At 42.9% G+C, this 23,833-nt stretch overlaps 1 protein-coding gene across 1 annotated transcript in view; it reads right to left on the bottom strand.

Annotated features, from left to right (window-relative positions):
- The window catches only part of LOC128706526 (neuronal acetylcholine receptor subunit alpha-7-like), a 1,070,503-nt gene that overhangs the window by 566,962 nt on the left and 479,708 nt on the right, over positions 1–23,833 (bottom strand). Inside the window, exon 4 of the mRNA XM_070087766.1 lies at positions 47–156. Within this exon, the coding sequence (XP_069943867.1) occupies positions 47–156 (110 nt within the window). The remainder of the gene's footprint in view (positions 1–46; positions 157–23,833) is intronic.

Genomic DNA, 23,833 nt, shown 5'->3' with positions numbered 1-23,833 from the left:
TGTTCACGTTTGTCTTCAGTACGCCATTTGAATCTTTCCCTCTCACCTGTTGTACATGAGGACGTCAGGTGTCCACAGGTATTTCGGCGGAATCCTGAGGTCCGCTACGCCCCCGTAGTCGGATTCGTTCCACATCAGGTTTTGGTCCGTCCATTCCTGCAACACAACAGCCAATTAGAGAGGCTCTTCCACGCACCCATATCTCACACTTTTCATTTATAACAAAAATACAAGACAGCTATATTTTTATTTATTTGAAACACATATTTATGCAAGAGAATTAGTTAATATGTTCATTCCTAAGCAACTTTTTGCGTTAATTATATTAAGAAGAACCAGTTTGCTTGTTAATTTCATGCTTGTTAATTTTATTAGCAAGTGGTAATTAGCTTATTCAGTTCAATACAACTATTCTGTCTCTTTATTATATCCAGGATATCTAACTGTGTTTGATTTATATGGAAGAGCCATTTAGTGTGTGTCACCACCCTGGTGAGTATGTTAGTTTATTCCCTGTAGAAGGACAGCATTACTGTCAATTCTGAGCGGGACAATCAAACCATCTGTTTATTGCACTCTAAAGAATCAGTAAGTCTGTTTATTTGATGTAGAACAAGTTTACTCTTCTAGGTAAAACACACACATACACACACATACACACACACACACACACACACACACACACACACAAACATACTACACTTTAAAATTATCATGTCAACTGTTACGTTGAAGTATTTCTGCAGTCAAATAGGTCATTAGGGAAGTATTTTAACTGTAAGCTAACATTAACAATATTGCAATCCTTAAGCAAAGGCATGTACTTTTAGAAAATTGCATATACAATTGAGTATAATGTATATATAATTTTGGGTTCACCTCTGGTGTAAATTGTGGGACCCATAGCCTCGGAGAAGTGGATAAAAAGGCTTCAAGGAAGAATATTTGGATTTCTTCCTGAAGCCGTTTGAATATTCCACTTCCCCTACCACCCCATCTTTTCATTACTACTTATCAATAGGTATATTTTATTACATAATATGGTACAGAAGATTTAAAAGAAACATTGCTGATGCAAAGATGGCGTATACAGTACATGAGATGTGAGAGATACATGTTTAGTACATATTGTTACGTGTTTGTCACTGATTATAATGCAAAAATCTCATCCAGTTCTTCAGGACTGGGGCGCGTGCCCAAAATGCATTAGGCGTTACCCTTCTGAACAGCCGCAGTAAGTCGCTGGAACAGAAAACTAGCTGCCCTGGGATCCCTCTAGTTACCCTGATGAGTCTTTTGCCTAGCTACTAAATTAAGGAACTTGGATGCACTCTTTCCCCATGAGCCAAGGGTCTCTGAGCCTGTGGGAACAAGCATATAATGATGGACAAGTTCTCCATATTTTCTAGACTTTTGGGACTCCCTGAAGCTGGCGGCTGCCCCTTCTTCCTCCCAAGTGTATTGGAGATAGGTATCAGCCAAGGCAGATGCACATGTGTAGTCCTACACCTCCTGCTTACCGTGTGTCCTGGCTTAAACGGTGATACCATCTGGAGGCTACTGGCTGCCATCAGATCTGCATAGTTGGGGTGGCTCAGTTACTACTGGGCATCCGGCTGTTGTGAGGCTCCTTTTAATAATGTTATTAACCTCCTCATGTCTTGCAATCTTTCCCTCGAATTTACGGCACACAAGACCATGGTACCCGAGTCGATCTGCTGCTTCACTGCCACAAATACACCTGTGTTCGGCGAGAATAGGGGTGGCAAGTCGAAGGGCAACACCAATGCGGATGGTCTGTTGGTTGAGGCGTGTGCCAAGGCGGGATTTGGGAACAGCCACCAGAAAGTCCCCTGCATGAGGAGCTCTCACTGCCAGGAGGCGGGCTCTATCCTCTCCTGATACACACTGAAGCAGTATTGAGGCTATATTCTCCACTACTGAGCCATCCCAGTGCGACTGTTTGTAGTTGTTGGGGGGAGCAGGTGTGGTTTCAGAGCCCGTTAGATTATCCCAGATCATGGCTCCGTCAATGAATTTTTGGTTCTGGACTCCAATCTTGTCCCTAAGATGTTCAGGGAGAATCGCTGCTACAAGCCCTCTGGATGCAACGCATGAGGACAGAAAAGCAGGTAGCGCAATCAGTGACGACTTACGGACATCAATGCCTCCTAGTCTGACTTTAAGTGTAGCTTGGTTCCACTGCCTGTCTTCTAGAACAAGGTTAAGTACTTTCGTAAAAATCTGATTCAGGATACTGTCATATTCGTGCAGTACAGGATTATCATATGAAGGTGCACATCTTAGGAAATATGTCAACCTGGGCAGACTCAAGCACTTTGTGAGAAGGTACAAGGCATCGTGGGTGTCAAGATTGCCTGTTCGGTGTTCAGTTCTCCTCAACTCTTGAAATTTCTTCCTAAGAATTGTGTCAATGGCATCGCTTCCCAGCGGTGCTCTAAGCAAGACGCTGTTTGTTGGGGCAATGACTGATGCTCCTGGTAGTTTGGATCTCACTGTTTATCACTTGTTGACTAACTGAGATGATTTCACATTTGGATGGATTCAGGATGAGACCCATTTCCTGTCCCCGTGTCATCACCTGTGTAAGATCATCTAGGAGGGACTCCTTTGCACCTGCTATCATCAACCAGGAACCAGATGTTTAGCTCACTAGTCAATCTGACTGTGATTTCCCTAACCGCTATACAGAAGAGAAATGGTATGAGAGGATCCCCTTGCTGGACGCCCTCTGATGATGTGATTTCATGCTCTCCAAACAGGAGCATTGATTCCTTGCTATATCCAGCTGAAACGCAAGGGAAGAGACCAAGGAAATGTTCTTGTACCGCTGCTAATACCACGTCTCTTTTCAGGAGATTAAATGCATTCTTGAAATCTAATTTTACCACTGCATTGTCCTCAGGAAGGGTGTTGCTATACACCCTTGTTGCATGAACCGCTGCTTCACTTCCTTGGGAGACCAAAAAGCCAAGCTGGTTTTGGTGAAGAATCATGGCCGCCTCTGCACGAATTTTTCAGACAGCAGCTTTGGAAACGAGGCGGCGAGAAGTGTTGCCCACTGCAATTGGCCTAATTTATCCATCCTTCTTTTTAACGGCACTAAGTGATACGCTAAAAAAGGAAGATTTAATTTCATCAAGAATGAAACCAGCCAAGGAATTGTTGATGAGCCTTGTGATCTCTGAAAGCAGTATCTCTCTAATCTTCCTGATAACTGGATTAACCATTTCCTTTAAATGCTATGGCCTTATTCCAGTGTAATCCCCAGCAGAGCCGGACTGGAACGACATTATTGCTTTGTAATTGTCCGAGTCATTCACAATCAATGGTTCCACAGTGGGGACAGAGGTGTTGGAACTGTTGGTGCCCCTGGTTTCCCCAGCAGGGTGCTTTCCTCTAGGTCAGTGGTTCCCAAACTGGGGGTAAATTACCCCCTGGGGGTAATTTAACCATTTTTGGGGGGTAATGGAGGGGTGACAGAAAAAAAGTTATGAATTCTGAAAATCAAGAAAACAATGCGGTACCCGGTATGAGGATTATTGTTAACTTTGTCTTAGTATATAAAGTTGTAAAGTAAACCTATTATAAGTAAGTAATAAAGTTAAACCAAATAAGAATAAACATCAAAAACTAATATACAGTATTAGAAAAGAAGAAATATATAGCTAAGTGTGTGGAAACCCAAAAGTATTTTGACAAGTATGCTTCAGGACAAAAGTCACTCAGTAGCCCAGATCGACCTGTCCAGTACGCGTCACTCACTTCCTGAGGCTGCCTCTATTTCACACTGTCAGTTTATCTGTGAGCATCAGCCGAGGTAGACATAAGCTGGTATGAATGTGTACTGCCCTGTGCAGTATATAGTTAGTATTTACCCACTGTTACTGTGAATTTGTAGCTATTATTAATTTTATATATAATGTATGTGTGGTTCTTACGTTTTCAATGGTTTTGCTAGGATTAGCAGAGTATGCGAGGCTGTATACGTTCACGTTTAGCCATATATATCAATAATAACAACATTTTGTGAAAGGGGTAACGTGCTTTATGTGGCATGTTAAATTGGGTAACAAGCTGAAAAAGTTTGGGAACCACTGCTCTAGGTGCTTCAGCAGTGTCAGCATCTCTGGGGGCAAATGCATCTTCACTGGTAGTAATTCTGATTGCCCCCCACTGTGTTGCCCTCTTCAATTTTCTTGTTCACCTGGACTCTGATTTTATCACTGTCAGTGGAGTTAGTGGGGGTAGCCTCTTTTCCCTTCTTTCCAGCACAGCTAAGCAGACAATGCCAAAAAGAAGCAAGTTGTGCCATGCCTTGATGTTTGGTGAAACATTTAGGATTGTGGAACCATCGTTTATTTTTTTTTAAGAGGCCTGTAAGTTTCCTAGCTGCATATGTATGGGCTGCTTTGGGAATATGTGTGAGTGTCCTGGTACCTGCGGCTTTAATTGCTTTCAAGATATTTGATGAGATGAGATCTGTTGTAGTGGGTTCAGGTGCCTGAAGTGGCTCTGGATCATCACTTGCAACAGGAGAACATCCTGAACCAGGACAACTACCGTGTTTGCAGAGGAAAGCATTAGAGTAGAGACAACGAAGCTGTTAACCCGACCGACACTTGCCTCTCCTAGTATTGCCAGCCGTGCATTTTCCATTGCTGCTAGCTTCTTCCTGACTTGCATCCATCTGGCTAGCTAGACTGTAGGAGTGGAGTGCGACACGCTGGGTTGGTATAGTGCATGGAAGGTAGTGACCTTAACCATATGGTAATTTGACACATATGTAACAATTGGGTGTCTAATTATCAACTTGCCGCTTCTCTGAACCATTTATCTAACTTGACTATATATATATATATATATATATATATATATATATATATATATATATATATATATATATATATATATATATATATATGCAAAACAACCACGCTTGGTTTGCGATATTTGCTTTATACATAATAATACTGTATCAACGAAACGAATGGTATTGATCAATAACAACACTGCACTAGCCAAGGATACGAACCCATGCTATTTTGGCCCGCCTCATTGTAAGCGAAAACGCATGACGCTTTAGACCACTAGACCACACAATCCTTAACAATGGCGCATCCAGTCAAGCTAGATGTTGTACCCACCATCGAAGGACATACGGTGGAGTGGACGCCTTTGAGCTAATTTTCATTCTACTCCCTGTTTGTGTACTAGCTCAACAAGCAGTATATTATAATATTGTACCCACAGAACAAGAGGTATTGTTCAATAACAACACTGCACTAGCCAAGGAGTCGAACCCACCGTATGTCCTTCGATGGCAGGTACACCATCTAGCTTGGATGGATGCGCCTTTGTTAAGGATTTTGTGGTCAAGTGGTGTAAAGTGTCAAGTGTTTTCCCTTACCATGAGGCGGGCCAAAACAGCATGAGTTCGACTCCTTGGCTAGTGCAATGAGAAGTCACGAAAGCGCTTGGAATTCTGCTTTTCTTTCACAGTGGATATTTTGCATATTATTATTTTTTTTTATTATCACACTGGCCGATTCCCACCAAGGCAGGGTGGCCAGAAAAAGAAAAACTTTCACCATCATTCACTCCATCACTGTCTTGCCAGAAGGGTGCTTTACACTACAGTTTTTAAACTGCAACATTAACACCCCTCCTTCAGAGTGCAGGCACTGTACTTCCCATCTCCAGGACTCAAGTCCGGCCTGCCGGTTTCCCTGAACCCCTTCATAAATGTTACTTTGCTCACACTCCAACAGCACGTCAAGTATTAAAAACCATTTGTCTCCATTCACTCCTATCAAACACGCTCACGCATGCCTGCTGGAAGTCCAAGCCCCTTGCACACAAAATCTCCTTTACCCCCTCTCTCCAACCTTTCCTAGGCCGACCCCTACCCCGCCTTCCTTCCACTACAGACTGATACACTCTTGAAGTCATTCTGTTTCGCTCCATTCTCTCTACATGTCCGAACCACCTCAACAACCCTTCCTCAGCCCTCTGGACAACAGTTTTGGTAATCCCGCACCTCCTCCTAACTTCCAAACTACGAATTCTCTGCATTATATTCACACCACACATTGCCCTCAGACATGACATCTCCACTGCCTCCAGCCTTCTCCTCGCTGCAACATTCATCACCCATGCTTCACACCCATATAAGAGCGTTGGTAAAACTATACTCTCATACATTCCCCTCTTTGCCTCCAAGGACAAAGTTCTTTGTCTCCACAGACTCCTAAGTGCACCACTCACTCTTTTCCCCTCATCAATTCTATGATTCACCTCATCTTTCATAGACCCATCCGCTGACACGTCCACTCCCAAATATCTGAATACATTCACCTCCTCCATACTCTCTCCCTCCAATCTGATATTCAATCTTTCATCACCTAATCTTTTTGTTATCCTCATAACCTTACTCTTTCCTGTATTCACCTTTAATTTTCTTCTTTTGCACACCCTACCAAATTCATCCACCAATCTCTGCAACTTCTCTTCAGAATCTCCCAAGAGCACAGTGTCATCAGCAAAGAGCAGCTGTGACAACTCCCACTTTGTGTGTGATTCTTTATCTTTTAACTCCACACCTCTTGCCAAGACCCTCGCATTTACTTCTCTTACAACCCCATCTATAAATATATTAAACAACCACGGTGACATCACACATCCTTGTCTAAGCCCTACTTTTACTGGGAAAAAATTTCCCTCTTTCCTACATACTCTAACTTGAGCCTCACTATCCTCGTAAAAACTCTTCACTGCTTTTGCATATATATGTACATATGCCAACAATCGCAGACGGGTAATCTTAACTATGCAGGACACGCCACGGGGGAAGAGGGGGTGGAAATCTCAAGTACTTTCACACTTCTCAGGGTAACCGTGGCCGGTGACACCTACGCTACTCTGAGACCCCTCTCCCTGCTTAGGTTACTCCCTTGCAATATTGCACAGCTCCTGATGATGCACTGAGAAGTGTGAAAGTACTTGAGCTAAAGATTTCCCCCACCCTTCCCGTGGCTTGTCCTGCATATGTATATACGTATATGTATGCATGTATATATATATATATATATATATATGTCGTGCCAAATAACCACACACGAGAAAGTGGGTCCCATTAATAGCTGCCACGTTACGCTCCTTTAGGCTACTATTACAATATCAGCACTTGTAGACTTTTTCTAATGCTATTGTATTCAACCTTTCTGGCTATGAGTACTGGTATGCCTGGGTGCATTTCCTGCTCCCTTCTCTCTGCTTCTCCCGAACTCCAGTGAAGACGTCCCCTTGGAATCGCATTGACTTACATATCCTCCTCTTTTCTGCAACTTTGCTTGCTCCTGATGATGTGTTTCTTGAAGCACGAGAGGCCTAGAGCTATCATTCTACTCCTCTTGTGGTTGTTTTGCATCCTGTATCGCTTGGTTTGCGATATTTTCATAATACATACACACAAAGACACACACACAAACACACACACACACACACACACACACACACACACACACACACACACACACACACACACACACACACACAAATAAAAAAAATGGTGGGGACTCGCTGGAACCAAGGATCAGATGAGAATGGTTCTGGTAGGGAGGAGTGGATGGAGGAGCAGTGGAAAAGGATGGAACAAGAGTGGGAGAGAAAATTAGGAGAGCTTTCTGAAAAAATGGAGAAAGAGCTCTCTGTGAAATTGGAAAAGAGGTTGGAGAAGGAGACAAAGAATTGGGAGGCACAAGTCGAAACTTCAGTAGCCAAGATTAGGGTCCTAGAAGTTGAGATAAATAGGCTGAAGCGAGTTACAGGGGCAGTGACCAGAGAAGACACAGCATATGAAGCTGCGAGGCCGAACAGGAAGGAAGGAATTGTGAATTATGCTAAGGTCATATCAGCCTGCCAAGGAGGGCCAAGGAGTGAAAGGGAAGAATAGCTGGGTGCAGATGGAGAGGGTGATAGGTCGAATGCTGAGGCACAACCATGCTATCAAGAGCCACTGGAAAAATCAAGGGACAAACTGACCACATACAGGCAGGATCCAGAGTCACAGAGGGTGAGGCAATGGGAGGAGGAAAGGGCAAAATCAGTGTTTATCCATGGGCTTCAGGAGAGAGAGGAAAGGAAACACACTGAAAGGCAGCAGGAAGAAAGAAAGGAGATTGAGAAAATCATCACGGAAATAGGTGAAGAGATGGACGAGATTGTAAATTTTCAGAGAATAGGGGGGTACTCGAAGGGGAGAAACCGACCAATCAAGCTGATTCTCAGGACGGAAACAGTGCGGAACAGGATCCTCCAAGAGAAACCACGATTGAAATACTCAGAAGAGTACAAGAGGGTGTTCCTACACAGAGACAGAACACAAACAGAACGACAACAGCTGAGGGAGAGGACAAAAAAGCGAAAGGAGCTAGGAAAAGAGACAAGGATGGAACCAGCAGAGGTCAGTCAGAGCAGAACATAACAGCAAGGGCAAGCACACACACAACTATTCTCAGAACCATACAACCTATCACACCATCCCAACACACACTACAATCCATACCCACAGCTTCCACCCAACACCGAGCTATAGAATCCCACAGTATGCTACCAGGTCTCCCACCCTCACAGGCCCCCCAAACCACAGTGTTGGAAAGGAATCTGAAGGTATGGCTCACAAACGCTGATGGAATAACAAATAAGTGGGAGGAGTGGCATGAAAGAGTCAAAGAGGCATCACCGGACATCATAGCTCTCACAGAAACCAAGCTTACAGGTATGATAACAGATGCCATCTTTCCAATGGGATACCAAATCCTGAGGAAAGACAGAGGGAACAGGGGGGGGGGTGGAGGAGTGGCATTGCTGATCAAAAATCGCTGGAGTTTTGATGAGCTGGAGAGAGGAGACAGCGGAGAAGAAAGTGATTACATAGCGGGAACGCTTCACTCTGGAGGTCCCAAGGTGGTAATAGCAGTGATGTATAACCCACCACAGAACAGCAGGTGGCCAAGGCAAGAGTACGACGAGAGCAATAGAGCGATAGTTGACACACTGGCTACAGTGGCCAGAAGAGCTCATGCATGCAGGGCAAAGCTCCTGATCATGGGTGACTTTAACCACAACGAGATCGATTGGGAGAACTTGGACCCGCCAAGATACATGGAGGGCTAAGATGATGGAGGTGGTATTGGAAAACTTCATGTACCAACACGTAAGGGACAGTACAAGAGAGAGAGGAGAGGATGAACCAGCAAGGCTGGACTTAGTATTCACCTTGAGTAGTGCAGATATCGAGGACATCACATATGAAAGACCCCTTGGGGCCAGTGACCATGTGGTTTTGAGCTTCGAATACACAGTAGAGCTACAAGTGGAGGGAGAAGCAGGAAGGCCAGGATGAATGAAGACAAACTACAAGAAAGAGGACTACACAGGAATGAGGAACTTCCTGAATGGGGTTCAGTGGGAGAGAGAACTGGCAGGGAAGCCAGTTAATGAGATGATGGAATATGTAGCAACAAAATGCAAGGAGGCTGAGGAGAGGTTTGTACCCAAGGGTAACAGGAATAATGAAAAAGCCAGGATGAGCCCATGGTTTACCCAAAGGTGCAGGAAGGCAAAAACCAAGTGTGCTAGGGAATGGAAGAAATATTGAAGGCAAAAGACCCAGGAGAATAAGGAGAGCAGTCATAGAGCCAGAAACGAATATGCACAGATAAGAAGGGAGGCCCAAAGACAATATGAAAATGACATAGCAGCGAAAGCCAAATCTGACCCGAAACTGTTGTACAGCCACATCAGGAGGAAAACAACAGTCAAGGACCAGGTAATCAGGCTAAGGAAGGAAGGAGGAGAGACAACAAGAAATGACCGTGAAGTATGTGAGGAACTCAACAAGAGATTCAAAGAAGTGTTCACAGAGGAGACAGAAGGGGCTCCAGAAAGACGGAGAGGTGGGGCACACCACCATGTGCTGGACACAGTGCACACAACCGAGGAAGAAGTGAAGAGGCTTCTGAGTGAGCTAGATACCTCAAAGGCGATGGGGCCAGATAACATCTCCCCATGGGTATTGAGAGAGGGAGCAGAGGCGCTATGTGTACCCCTAACAACAATATTCAATACATTTATCGAAACAGGGAGATTGCCTGAGGCATGGAAGACAGCAAATGTAGTCCCAATCTTTAAAAAAGGAGACAGACATGAAGCATTAAACTACAGACCAGTGTCACTGACATGTATAGTATGCAAAATCATGGAGAAGATTATCAGAAGAGTGGTGGAACACCTAGAAAGGAACGATCTCATCAACAGCAGCCAACATGGTTTCAGGGAGGGGAAATCCTGTGTCACAAACCTACTGGAGTTCTATGACATGGTGACAGCAGTAAGATAAGAGCGAGAGGGGTGGGTGGATTGCATATTCTTGGACTGCAAGAAGGCGTTTGACACAGTTCCACACAAGAGATTGGTGCAAAAACTGGAGGACCAAGCAGGGATAACAGGGAAGGCACTACAATGGATCAGGAAATACTTGTCAGGAAGACAGCAGCGAGTCATGGTACGTGGCGAGGTGTCAGAGTGGGCACCTGTGACCAGCGGGGTCCCACAGGGGTCATTCCTAGGACCAGTGCTGTTTCTGGTATTTGTGAACGACATGACGGAAGGAATAGACTCTGAGGTGTCCCTGTTTGCATATGACGTGAAGCTGATGAGAAGAATTCACTCGATCGAAGACCAGGCAGAACTACAAAGGGATCTGGACAGGCTGTAGACCTGGTCCAGCAATTGGCTCCTGGAGTTCAATCCCACCAAGTGCAAAGTCATGGAGATTGGGGAAGGGCAAAGAAGACCGCAGGCGGAGTACAGTCTAGGGGGCCAGAGACTACAAACCTCACTCAAGGAAAAAGATCTTGGGGTGAGTATAACACCAGGCACATCTCCTGAAGCGCACATCAACCAAATAACTGCTGCAGCATATGGGCGCCTAGCAAACCTCAGAACAGCATTCCGACATCTTAATAAGGAGTCATTCAGGACCCTGTACACCGTGTACGTTAGGCCCATATTGGAGTATGCGGCACCAGTTTGGAACCCACACCTAGCCAAGCACGTAAAGAAACTAGAGAAAGTGCAAAGGTTTGCAACAAGACTAGTCCCAGAGCTAAGAGGTATGTCCTACGAGGAGAGGTTAAGGGAAATCAACCTGACGACACTGGATGACAGGAGAGATAGGGTGGACATGATAACGACATACAAAATACTGAGAGGAATTGACAAGGTGGACAAAGACAGGATGTTCCAGAGATTGGACACAGTAACAAGGGGACACAGTTGGAAGTTGAAGACGCAGATGAATCACAGGGATGTTAGGAAGTATTTCTTCAGCCACAGAGTAGTCAGTAAGTGGAATAGTTTGGGAAGCGATGTAGTGGAGGCAGGATCCATACATAGCTTTAAGCAGAGGTATGATAAAGCTCACGGCTCAGGGAGAGTGACCTAGTAGCGATCAGTGAAGAGGCGGGGCCAGGAGCTCGGACTCGACCCCCGCAACCTCAACTAGGTGAGTCAACTAGTTGAGTACACACACACACACACACACACACACACACACACACACACACACACACACACACACACACACACACACACACACACACACACATCTCCCCTAACCCTTCTGGCGACGCTGGAGGACAGGAGGGTTAGGGGAGACACGATAATGACATACAAAATACTGCGTGGAATAGACAAGGTGGACAGAGACAGGATGTTCCAGAGAGGCTGTAATTGTTTTACATGATGGTAGGATTAATGGAGTGTTTTTTCTGTCTCATACACATGCAAGATTTCAGATATGTCTTGTTATTTCTACTTACACTTAGGTCACATGCCTGTGAAGCTTATATATACAGCCTCTGGGTTTTCTTCTATTTTCTTACCAGTTCTTGTTCTTGTTTATTTCCTCTTATCTCCATGGCGAAGTGTAACAGAATTCTTCCTCTGTAAGCTATGCGTGTCATAAGAGGCGACTGAAATGCCGGGAGCAAAGGGTTAGTAACCCCTTCTCCTGTATATATTACTAAATGTATAAGGAGAAAGTTTCGTTTTTCCTTTTGGGCCACCCCGCCTCGGTGGGATACGGCCGGTGTGTTGAAAGAAAGAAATATTTATACATTAATCCCACACACACACACACACACACATAGCTTGAGGCAGAGGTACGATAAAGCTCACGGTTCAGGGAGTGTGACCTAGTAGCGACTAGTGAAGAGGCGGGGCCAGGAGCTTGGACTCGACCCCTTGCAACCTCAACTAGGTGAGTACACACACACACACACACACACACACACACACACACACACACACACACACATATATATATATATATATATATATATATATATATATATATATATATATAAAAATATATATGTATATATGTGTGTGTGTGTGTGTGTGTGTGTGTCTGTGTGTGTGTGTGTGTGTGTGTGTGTGTGTGTGTGTGTGTGTGTGTGTGTGTGTGTGTGTGGTGTTAAATAGGTAAAATTGGTCAAGTAGCAAAAACTCATATAAAATTAAGTCCTTTCTTCAGTTTTCTCCTATACGTTTAGAGATATATTTTTTCATTTATGTTAATGTAAAAATTATTAATTTAGTAGCAAAAGATCCTTCCAAAACTTACCTAAGCTTATTATAACAAACGCAGTTTAATTTAGCCTAATTCAAAATTTTAATGATATATCACTAATGTTTCAAACAACTCAGTTTGAGTTGTGTAGTTATAACCTGTGCTTCAGCTTCTCTGAAGCTTCTGAAATATTCTTAGGAACATGGAAAATAGGGTAGCCAGTTACCAGTTATAAAAGTATTCTTCCACTTTAAGGAAGAACCATTAATGCCTTACAAAACTCTTTGTTTAGCATGACTCTTCCTCCATAATACAGGTATTCCTCGACCCATTTACAATTATAAAATAAACACTTTAAATACCATGTAATACCTATAAACACGGAATACGCTAGAACGGGAAAATTAAGACTTGCCTTTTTGCGAAGCTTTTTTTTTTCACTAAGAAGGTGAAATAGAACAGAAAATGATGTGAATATTATGTGTGTGTAGGTGAGTTTTCCTCCCTGAGAACACGGTGCTGTGGCTAATGTCGGATATGAGGATGAGGAACAAGATGGGAGCTAGTACTGTGCGGCGAGAGAAGACCTCCATCGACCGACTTTTCCTGTTATTCCTTTAGCGCGCATTTTGTGCGCTATTACGCCATGGTCACACTTGTCGAAGGCTTTTGCAAAGTCGTATATATTACATCTGCATTCTTTTTGTCTTCTAGTGCATTTAGGACCTTGTCGTAGTGATCCAGTAGTTGAGACAGACAGAGCGACCTGTTCTAAACCCATGTTGCCCTGGGTTGTGTAACTGATGGGTTTCTAGAGTGGTGATCTTGCTTCTTAGGACCCTTTCAAAGATTTTTATGATATGGGATGTTAGTGCTATTGGTCTGTAGTTCTTTGCTGTTGCTTTACTGCCCCCTTTGTGGAGTGGGGCTATGTCTGTTGTTTTTAGTAACTGAGGGACGACCCCCGTGTCCATGCTCCCTCTCCATAGGATGGAAAAGGCTCGTGATAGCAGTTCTTGATGAACACAGAGTTTGAGTCTGGCCCTGGGGCAGAGTGCATGGGCATGTCATTTATCGCCTGTTCGAAGTCATTTGGCGTCAGGATAACATCGGATAGGCTTGTGTTAATCAAATTTTGTGGCTCTCTCATAAAAAATTCATTTTGATCTTCGACTCTCAGTCTGGTTAGCGGCTTGCTAAAAACTGAGTCATATTGGGACTTGAGTGCGGCGAGAGAAGACCTCCGAGAGAGAGGAACAGTGTAAGTGAAGCGAATTACATGCTGATTTATAGAATACTTTTCTTGAGTTATCTCTTTAATTAAAGACAGTGAGGCTTTGTGAGACTTTGAAAAGCAAAGTTCATAGCGATATTTTATTTAGATCATGTTACTATTTTTAAAAAAACCCAAAATCCCCCGAATCTTAACATTTAGTTTTTTTACGTAAATGTTTGCAGTAGGATAATGAGAATATTATCATTTTATTTACACAAGTGAATAAGCAGATTACTTCTGCACATCTAAGGAATTTAAATTTCAACCACCGCAGCAGTTACTGTGGCTCAATACCAAGCAGTTGTATCATCTTTGTCTTGTTCTCAACTAACTCGTAACATTATGAAGACACAATATAGAGAAGAGGATCGTATTTTGACAATGTTTCTATAAAGGTATGAATTAATAAGACTCTACCCAGAGCGAAACGTTATCCCTGTAACAGCTGGTTCTTCATATTGTTTAAACACACACCTATAAACACACTTCTGTGTTTGTTAATCAGATTTTCGACAGCTTACGGATATGGCCTGGCAACGACTGCTAGAATGGTTTGGTGTTCATCCTTGGACAGATCGGTGTTCCCTGATGATTGAATAAGAATTCACAAGAGTATTCTGAAAAGCTTTGAAAGTCAATTTAGATATAGACCAACTCAATGTGAAATTCTCCCAAAGATTCTTAAGACGTGTAAAGTCAGTGTTTACGGTACAAATTTCATTAACAGTAGTATGTACCAGAATATTATCAAATTTAAGTTATTACAACTAAAAGGTGACATTGCGATTAATTTAATTATTCTTGTGATTATAACAAAGAATTCGAGTATTCATTACATGATGGTGTCTCGCATCAAATATAATAAACACAGTATAAATTAGCTTACCCTGTTTAAAAGACATCAGAATAATCGGGAAATGTGACATTATTGCGTCGTGTAGTGGGAAACAAACATTTGAAAAACACTGATGTGTATAATATGAATGGGTGTGTAAATGGTATGGTGATTCTGACGCACAGTGGCAAAGGACGCTTGTGTAAATTCAAGACAATTATTAAAGGAAGCGTTTAGCCAGGAGTGGTTTCTACAGTCCTAAATGATCCCCATGTTGCAATCCATGGTTTATGCCACGGAATATTCATGCTACCTGTGGATCTGGCAGATCCTAAGCAGCCATTTGACATGTCCTCTCCGTGCTAAATACACTGAAAAAATCGTCATAGACACTAGTATATGGTGATCCTATTTTTTTTAATAGCGTAAAATTCTAGCTGTGGTAGGCCAGGTCATCATCTAACAAAGACCCTTATCACGAAACATTGTCATATTTCGAAACTAACTAAAAAAAATACTCCCCCACCACCACCAGATTGATAAAAACGTCAACGATTTGTACGAAAATTACCAAATTCTATTACACTAGTGGTCCTGCTCGCTAAACAAATGGTCAAATACGATGCTTGAAACCTATACATTTAGAGTAGAATACTCTAAATTCGTCATTTTGACCACTGAATGTATTAAATTATATCGTGTGGCTGACCTCTCGAGGACTGTGAATGTTAATTAAATTTGTGGTCCACAACACTTTCTGTCAGTAAGTCTGTGTTATGAAATCTGTGCGAGTGGCGGACTCGTACGGTCATAGCCACGTACTGAAGGAGTAACTCGTGTATATTTTGAGAGCTTCTTCCTCACTCTTCCTAAATTAGCAGCTGTCACCATCATGAGGATCGGAACAGAATCTGATTCCATAATTGAAAATGGGCTCCTGCGTTGTTTTCTGAGTCTCACGATGTCCCTATCTTTTTTTCTTTATCCCCTTGTTCGTTCATTCTTCAGCCTTCTTCATTCCCTTGTCAGAGTTATCCTCGTGTATTGAAGACAGAGGCCAAGCCCTGGGAGATGATGCAGAGGGGGGTCAGAGGGAGAGTGAAGGAGAGCTAAAATTTGTTGGAGGAAAAAATGAGGGTGAAGGAGAAGCTGACGGAGGCACCGGGGAGGTGAAGGAGAGGGAGGAAGAGTTAACGAAGTCAGCGGGGAGGGTGAAAGACAGGAAAGACTTAATAGAAGCAACGGGGAGAGTGGAGGAAAAGGATGAGTTTAGAGAGCCAGCTGGGAGAGAGAGAGAGTGAGAGAGAGAAGAGGAATGAGGCATTAATAGGGGGTTGAAGAGGAGTTAATGAAGGCAGAGGGCATAGAGAAAGATCTACAGGAGAAAGACAAAGAAAACTGGACATGGGTAAAGGTATTAATGGAGGTGGGAGGGGAGAGAGGAGGAAGAGACAAAAGGAAGAAGCGGAAGTGTGAGTGGACTCGATGGAGAGAAAGTGACTGGAGTAAGTGACTGTGATAAGGGGAAGCAAAGAATTTTCTCAGTTAACATCAACAAGAACACAGACACCTTTTACCATCACTTAAATAATTACAGCAGGTACTGGAGTTTTCTTACCCAGGTATGGAATGTTTTCATTCCACAGAAAACGTTTTCTAATATTTTTCGTTGGGTGCAACCCACAACAGTCGGCTAAATAAGAAGTATTTACTTTTTCTACCAGGTGGGAAAGGACAGCAAGAGTGTAAGGAAACTGGCCTTACACCCCTGCTGGCAATTGTGAGTCAAATGTTCTCACCATTGAGCTACGTGGCACTCCGGTGAGAGAGGAATAGACAGAGAGTGAGAGAAGGAAAGAATAGAGGAGAGATGAAGAAGGCGTGACTGATGAAGAGAGAGGGCATAGTGGTGTTTGTGGGAGGGATTGGAATACTGAATAGAAGTGAAGGTCATCCAGATTTTTAATATCCTACCAAAACAGTAATTTGTAATGCTGGGATTTGTGAGCGAGGGATGCGACATATCCAGCTTCATCTTGTCCGGTTGTTGTGCTTCTTAATTATGAAGAAATGGTAATCAGAAAATCCTTAGCTGCTTTTACTCTCTCTCAGTACACTCTATAATCAATCTATCATTCACTATGATGACTTGAAAGTAGATAAGCATACACACGGAACAACTTGCAATTCGAACAGACTATTTAATGTTGCATTAGCCTGACTTAGGCTTGGTTACAAGTACTTCTGAGAGTTTGGCAGATGGACAGATGATGTTCAAACCAAATGCAAAGTATGTCAGCCCTGTGGTCCACTAATTGAGGAATATAGCGATATGTGATATGTCGTGGTATTTAATTAATTAGAATAAAATACCAGACATATTAAGCACATATCCTAAATCCATTTACAGCAAATAAAATAATTGTAGATATAAATGTAGATGAACTCATATTAAACCGTTTGGGGCTTTCTTTCTTGGTCTTTAGTGATCCATATATTCTTGGTCTACCGTCCACAATATGGATAAAAGAAGAACAATAAAACAGTCGGTATTGGCAGCAAAATCTAAATCTTATTATCTCTACCCTTGAAGCTGTGTGGTGGTGTTTATGTATGTGCATATACACTGACTGTTGTGCATCATGTAGTGTGTATACACTGAGACTTTATTTGAAGCCCAGTTTTTAGGATTAAAGTTTTTCCTGGTTGCTGCTAGACAGGATAAATATCGCATTAATGACCCACAGTCAGTCAATAAACTTAAACAGGATAAACACAATCACACCAGTTACACGGTGTGATTGATAAACATTTCAGTAAGTGTTATACTATTCAATCACAAATATTTACGCCACAGGGCCAAGTGTTTAGATGTAGCAGATTTTAAGCTTCTTCAAGAGGCAACTAACCCTCTACAAAAAAAAATTCTTGCGTAATTTGCCTTTAAAAGTCACACAGAGACTCTCTTCAATTATTCAACTACTTCAGGAAACACACTCTGTATTAGCATATAATTGGCCTCACTTACACTCTCCCTCCCCGAGTGGAGTTTTTTCCTTCACTAAACTTAATGGTTATAATGGTGGAGGGGACGAAAGCTCACCTACGCATACCTACTATTATTCACATTATTTTTGTTGCTCATTTCAAGTTTCTTAGAAAATTAAAAAAAAAATGTTTCCGGGTTTTCTTAAGTTCTCCGTTTTAGTCTAGTACATGTTTACATGTATCTCTTTCACTTACGTATTTATTTTTTCATGTAAGTCAAGACATACCAGCTTCTTGGCGGAAGGAATATTTTAAAGCAAAATAGTTAGACTTAAATGGTTTATTTTTGAAGTGGATGAATACTTTTATAACTAGTAATTGGCTTCCCTGCCTTACCATGTTCTCCAGACAGTGGTTACTGAGCAAACATTATAATTTGTACAGTGAAGTCTTCCATGCTAGAGTCCACATGTCACTCGGAAACATTCAGGGAAGACTAATTTAAATTGGGTTTACGCAACAAGGTCGTTTGTCATTCCTTGCAATATTTTGTTAATGTATGAAAACTTTTACGTTATTGTTATTTTTATTGTAAAATAAAAAATATTTTTATTAAAAAATAATATCATAATTCCTTTAAATGCTATGTTATTACTTACATGTACTCAATGAAAAGGTTCCTATATTGCTTTCTCTGGCTCTCAACAATTTTTTTTTTAATTTATTTAAAATACACTAAATTACAACAATGGACCCATCGATACCATGCCTAACCCTTCTAGGGTAGGGTAGGTGCCTGAGTCCGAGCCTTTAGCTTATAAGACTATCATTCCCATTAGCCCCCTTGGGGCGGGGATGGCAGACCAGAGAGGCCTAGCTTGTGGCTAGGCCTGGGGACAGTTGGTCCCAAAGATGAGGAGGTATTTGTGCCTCCTCCCATGGGAGACTTAGGTCTCAGACATTCCCTAAAGAGGGAGCCAAGGCCGGGCCACCACTTGGAAAAGGCCCGGGCCGGGAGAATACCGGCGAATCTTTAACAATAATAATAATAATAACAATGGACCCTGTAACCAAGGGTGAAATACAATTAAAACATAAAACATACAATGTTGCACCATACCGGCATACACAGATTACCTATAACCCAATACATGTGGCAGACAAAAGCTAACAGATACACACTAAGTATACATATAACTGAACATAGGTTATAGAAGAATCACCTACACCAAAAATACAATACATTAATATACACACCCCTAACCATATTATGAACTTTGCCTTTGAACAGCACATACTATACATGTACCTATATGGCGAGGTGCACAAAGAAAAAGGTACAGTGTATGTGGTACTAACCAGTAACTTGGCCTGACACTACATCAGGTCATAAACATAACTAGAGCAATTTAATAAGTACATACATGATGCGTGCATCTGTTAAAACCATTAAAGAACATAATGCCGTATAGTGACTTATACCGGCCTTTCCCACTTCCCTAAACAGATTACAAACTCTTACCTAATAATGGATTATTTCCCCTCCTACACACTATACCAAAACGACACAACGGATATATCATACATTCCCCAATATACCTAAAACATAGGTATGTTATACCACAAGAATACAAATGCATACCCAGTCATACAATTATAAACCCGACATGTATCCAACCACGCCCTCACCTTGCATATTAATTAATTTTATCCCTCTCAACATGATCTCAATCATGTTACTCCCTCCCACCCCCCTCCCTCCTATACCCACCCCTCTGGACATCCCCATATTGTTGCATAAGCCAGGATCACAAGATGTGTTGGACTTTCCATAATATTATTAACAGAACCCTAAGTACCATGATATCATACCTGAATTAGTTTACAATGGGAGTCAAATCCTATCGTTTTTGCTGTCCCATGCAGCGTTCTCAGACTTCTATTATACGCTACTACAAAGGGCCTTCTTCAGAAGGCATTAATTGACAAATATTAATTGACACAAAGAACGCATGAACTCAGCACTCCCATGCACATCCCAATTACACACAATCCTTCTCACTTGCACCTATCACTCACCCACACACATGCACGCCAAACCTCCTCCCACTAACATCTATCGTTTGGCAAGCCCGTTTGGCACCCCCGCCTTTTATCACACGCTTTACACGACAATCTAAACCCACTTCCCCCCCACACACAACTCTAGCAACTCCCCAACAGTGATACACCTGTAACCCTCAGTGAAAACTCCCTCCCATCTCCTCCCATAAATTTCCCGATTCCTATTCATTGTCCTACAAAAAGTCCTCGCTAAAACTCGTTTCCTCACCTCCCCATTATCCATCCCTCTCATTCCCCACGATATGTACACGAAATCCACCATTATATAAGCGACTCCCCGTGCTACATTCTCCCCCCCCCTTATATCAAGGCTTAGTGCTCTCAACACCTACACCCCAGTTCCTCCTATCCTCCTGACCACTTTCCCCAGCCATTCCCTCACACTCCCCAAATAATCGCAAAAGTATACCACGTGATAGGCTGTCTCCAACTCCCCACATAACCCACACCAACCCTCCTCTACGACACGTCTATTTCTGAGGACTGATCCAGTAGGCAGAATCCCCTGTAAAAATTTAAACATGATCTCTCGCACCCTGGGCCCTAGCTTTAGTTTACCGAACAGACTCCATATAGTGCCCCATGCACACATCGGGAACAGCCCCTCAACTGGGGCCGTCTCCTCTACCCTCAATATTCCATATAAATCCCTTACCTGTAATTTCTCTGGCTCACGCGCCCACAAAAGTGCCCTCAACAAAATCTCACACTCCCTCCATTCCCCACCTCCATACATTCCCCTCAAAATGTCATGCAACCGTTGCATGTGTGGCCCCCTCTGTCCCCCAAGTCTCTTCCACTCCCACCTGATAAAAATGCATTTCACCCTCCTCCCCAGGTCCAACAAACCTAAACCTCCCTTCCTCACCGGCAAAGTCACCACCTCCCTCTTCATCCATTCACATCCTGAGCCCCGTAAGAACCTAAAAACACTTCTAGGGATACGAGTAATATCAGCTCTCAGCAACGGAAAAACTGCTGCTACATACCATACCTTACTGTACAGCAATACATTAATAACAATCGCCCATTGCAATAATGTCAAGTGATAAGGCCGGAACATCCCCAACCGACGTTCCACGCGTCCCACCATTCTCAACGAATTCGCCTCCCTAGCCTCCCGTATGGTCGCCCCATACAAAATGCCACATATTAATAACTGCCCTTCCTGCCTTCTCACCACCTCACAGTCCCAATCAACTCTGCCTCTCCACGCCCCCAGCCCCATGATCTTTGTTTTCTCAATGTTTACTATCATACCTGTCGCCTCTCCAAACATTCAAACCACCCCTCCCAGCTCTCTCAATCTTGTTCCCTTCCGAACTAGGAGTGTCGTGTCATCCACGTAACCTACCACATGATGCCTAATCAAGCCCTCCCTCGACCCCTCCCCCACACACTCTGGTCTCTACCAGCCTATAAAATGGATCTTGCACACATGCAAATAATAACTGTGATAGTGGGCAACCCTGCCTCAAGCCCCTATCCATGTTCACCACACCTCCCACACGTCCACTGATTTGAATTCTCGCTTTTGCCCTCTTATACAACGTTTCAACCCACCCCACAATCTCATTCCCAAAACCTTGTTTGCTAAGGATCTGTCTTAAACCCTCCCTTTCCACCTGATCATAAGCACCCTGCCAATCAATCGCCACCATACCCCCCCCTTTCCTGCGTTCCCTCAAAACTCTCAACAAACCCCTTAAGTATTCCGTGCCCCATCACCATCGACCGTCCCGGCAACCCTAGTTGACCTTTTGAAACTACTCTTCCCACTACACATTTTAACCTATTCTCCAAAACCTTCGCGAACAATTTATAATCCGCACACATGAGAGTAATCGCCCTGTAATCCTTAAGTGTACTCTGCACTTTACCCTTAGGCACAAGCACAACGACCCCTGTACTTTGCGTCTCGCCCAACTCTCCCAACTCTTTCATTCTATTGAACAGCATTTTTTTTATATTTTATTTAAAACTCAGGTACAAAAATATATGGGTACATAATCAAGGGGGTAAGGCAGCCGGGATTGATGGGATAAAGATAGAAATGTTAAAAGCAGGTGGGGATGTAGTTTTGGAGTGGTTGGTGCAATTATTTAATAAATGTATGGAAGAGGGTAAGGTACCTAGGGATTGGCAGAGAGCATGCATAGTTCCTTTGTATAAAGGCAAAGGGAGTGCAAAAATTATAGGGGGATAAGTCTGTTGAGTATACCTGGCAAAGTGTATGGTAGAGTTATTATTGAAAGAATTAAGAGTAAGACGGAGAATAGGATAGCAGATGAACAAGGAGGCTTTAGGAAAGGTAGGGGGTGTGTGGACCAGGTGTTTACAGTGAAACATATAAGTGAACAGTATTTAGATAAGGCTAAAGAGGTCTTTGTGGCATTTATGGATTTGGAAAAGGCGTATGACAGGGTGGATAGGGGGGCAATGTGGCAGATGTTGCAGGTGTATGGTGTAGGAGGTAGGTTACTGAAAGCAGTGAAGAGTTTTTATGAGGATAGTGAGGCTCAAGTTAGAGTATGTAGGAAAGAGGGAAATTATTTCCCAGTAAAAGTAGGCCTTAGACAAGGATGTGTGATGTCACCGTGGTTGTTTAATATATTTATAGATGGGGTTGTAAGAGAAGTAAATGCGAGGGTCTTGGCAAGAGGCGTGGAGTTAAAAGATAAAGACTCACACATAAAGTGGGAGTTGTCACAGCTGCTCTTTGCTGATGACACTGTGCTCTTGGGAGATTCTGAAGAGAAGTTGCAGAGATTGGTGGATGAATTTGGTAGGGTGTGCAAAAGAAGAAAATTGAAAGTGAATACAGGAAAGAGTAAGGTTATGAGGATAACAAAAAGATTAGGTGATGAAAGATTGGATATCAGATTGGAGGGAGAGAGTATGGAGGAGGTGAATGTATTCAGATATTTGGGAGTGGACGTGTCAGTGGATGGGTCTATGAAAGATGAGGTGAATCATAGAATTGATGAGGGGAAAAGGGTGAGTGGTGCACTTAGGAGTCTGTGGAGACAAAGAACTTTGTCCTTGGAGGCAAAGAGAGGAATGTATGAGAGTATAGTTTTACCAACGCTCTTATATGGGTGTGAAGCATGGGTGATGAATGTTGCAGCGAGGAGAAGGCTGGAGGCAGTGGAGATGTCATGTCTGAGAGCAATGTGTGGTGTGAATATAATGCAGAGAATTCGTAGTTTGGAAGTTAGGAGGAGGTGCGGGATTACCAAAACTGTTGTCCAGAGGGCTGAGGAAGGGTTGTTGAGGTGGTTCGGACATGTGGAGAGAATGGAGCGAAACAGAATAACTTCAAGAGTGTATCAGTCTGTAGTGGAAGGAAGGCGGGGTAGGGGTCGGCCTAGGAAAGGTTGGAGGGAGGGGGTAAAGGAGGTTTTGTCAGTGAGGGGCTTGGACTTCCAGCAGGCATGCGTGAGCGTGTTTGATAGGAGTGAATGGAGACAAATGGTTTTTAATACTTGACGTGCTGTTGGAGTGTGAGCAAAGTAACATTTATGAAGGGGTTCAGGGAAACCGGCAGGCCGGACTTGAGTCCTGGAGATGGGAAGTACAGTGCCTGCACTCTGAAGGAGGGGTGTTAATGTTGCAGTTTAAAAACTGAAGTGTAAAGCACCCTTCTGGCAAGACAGTGATGGAGTGAATGATGGTGAAAGTTTTTCTTTTTCGGGCCACCCTGCCTTGGTGGGAATCGGCCAGTGTGATAAAAAAAAAAAAAAAAAAAAAAAAAAAAAAAAAAAAAAAAAAAAAAAAAAAAAAAAAAAAAAAAAAAAAAAATCAATATGTAACAAGATACAGGCAGTGAACAATAATCAACTGTGACTACACAGTACTGAAGAAGCACATATATAATGACAGAACTGGCTGCTGCACTCAAATCAAACACCGTTTGTACGTACTGTGCTTCACATGAAGAGGTGGTCATATA

The sequence above is a fragment of the Cherax quadricarinatus genome, chromosome 2 (genome assembly GCF_038502225.1).
Source record: "Cherax quadricarinatus isolate ZL_2023a chromosome 2, ASM3850222v1, whole genome shotgun sequence".
Lineage (NCBI taxonomy): Eukaryota > Metazoa > Arthropoda > Malacostraca > Decapoda > Parastacidae > Cherax > Cherax quadricarinatus.
This window is presented reverse-complemented; position numbering and strand designations above follow the sequence as displayed.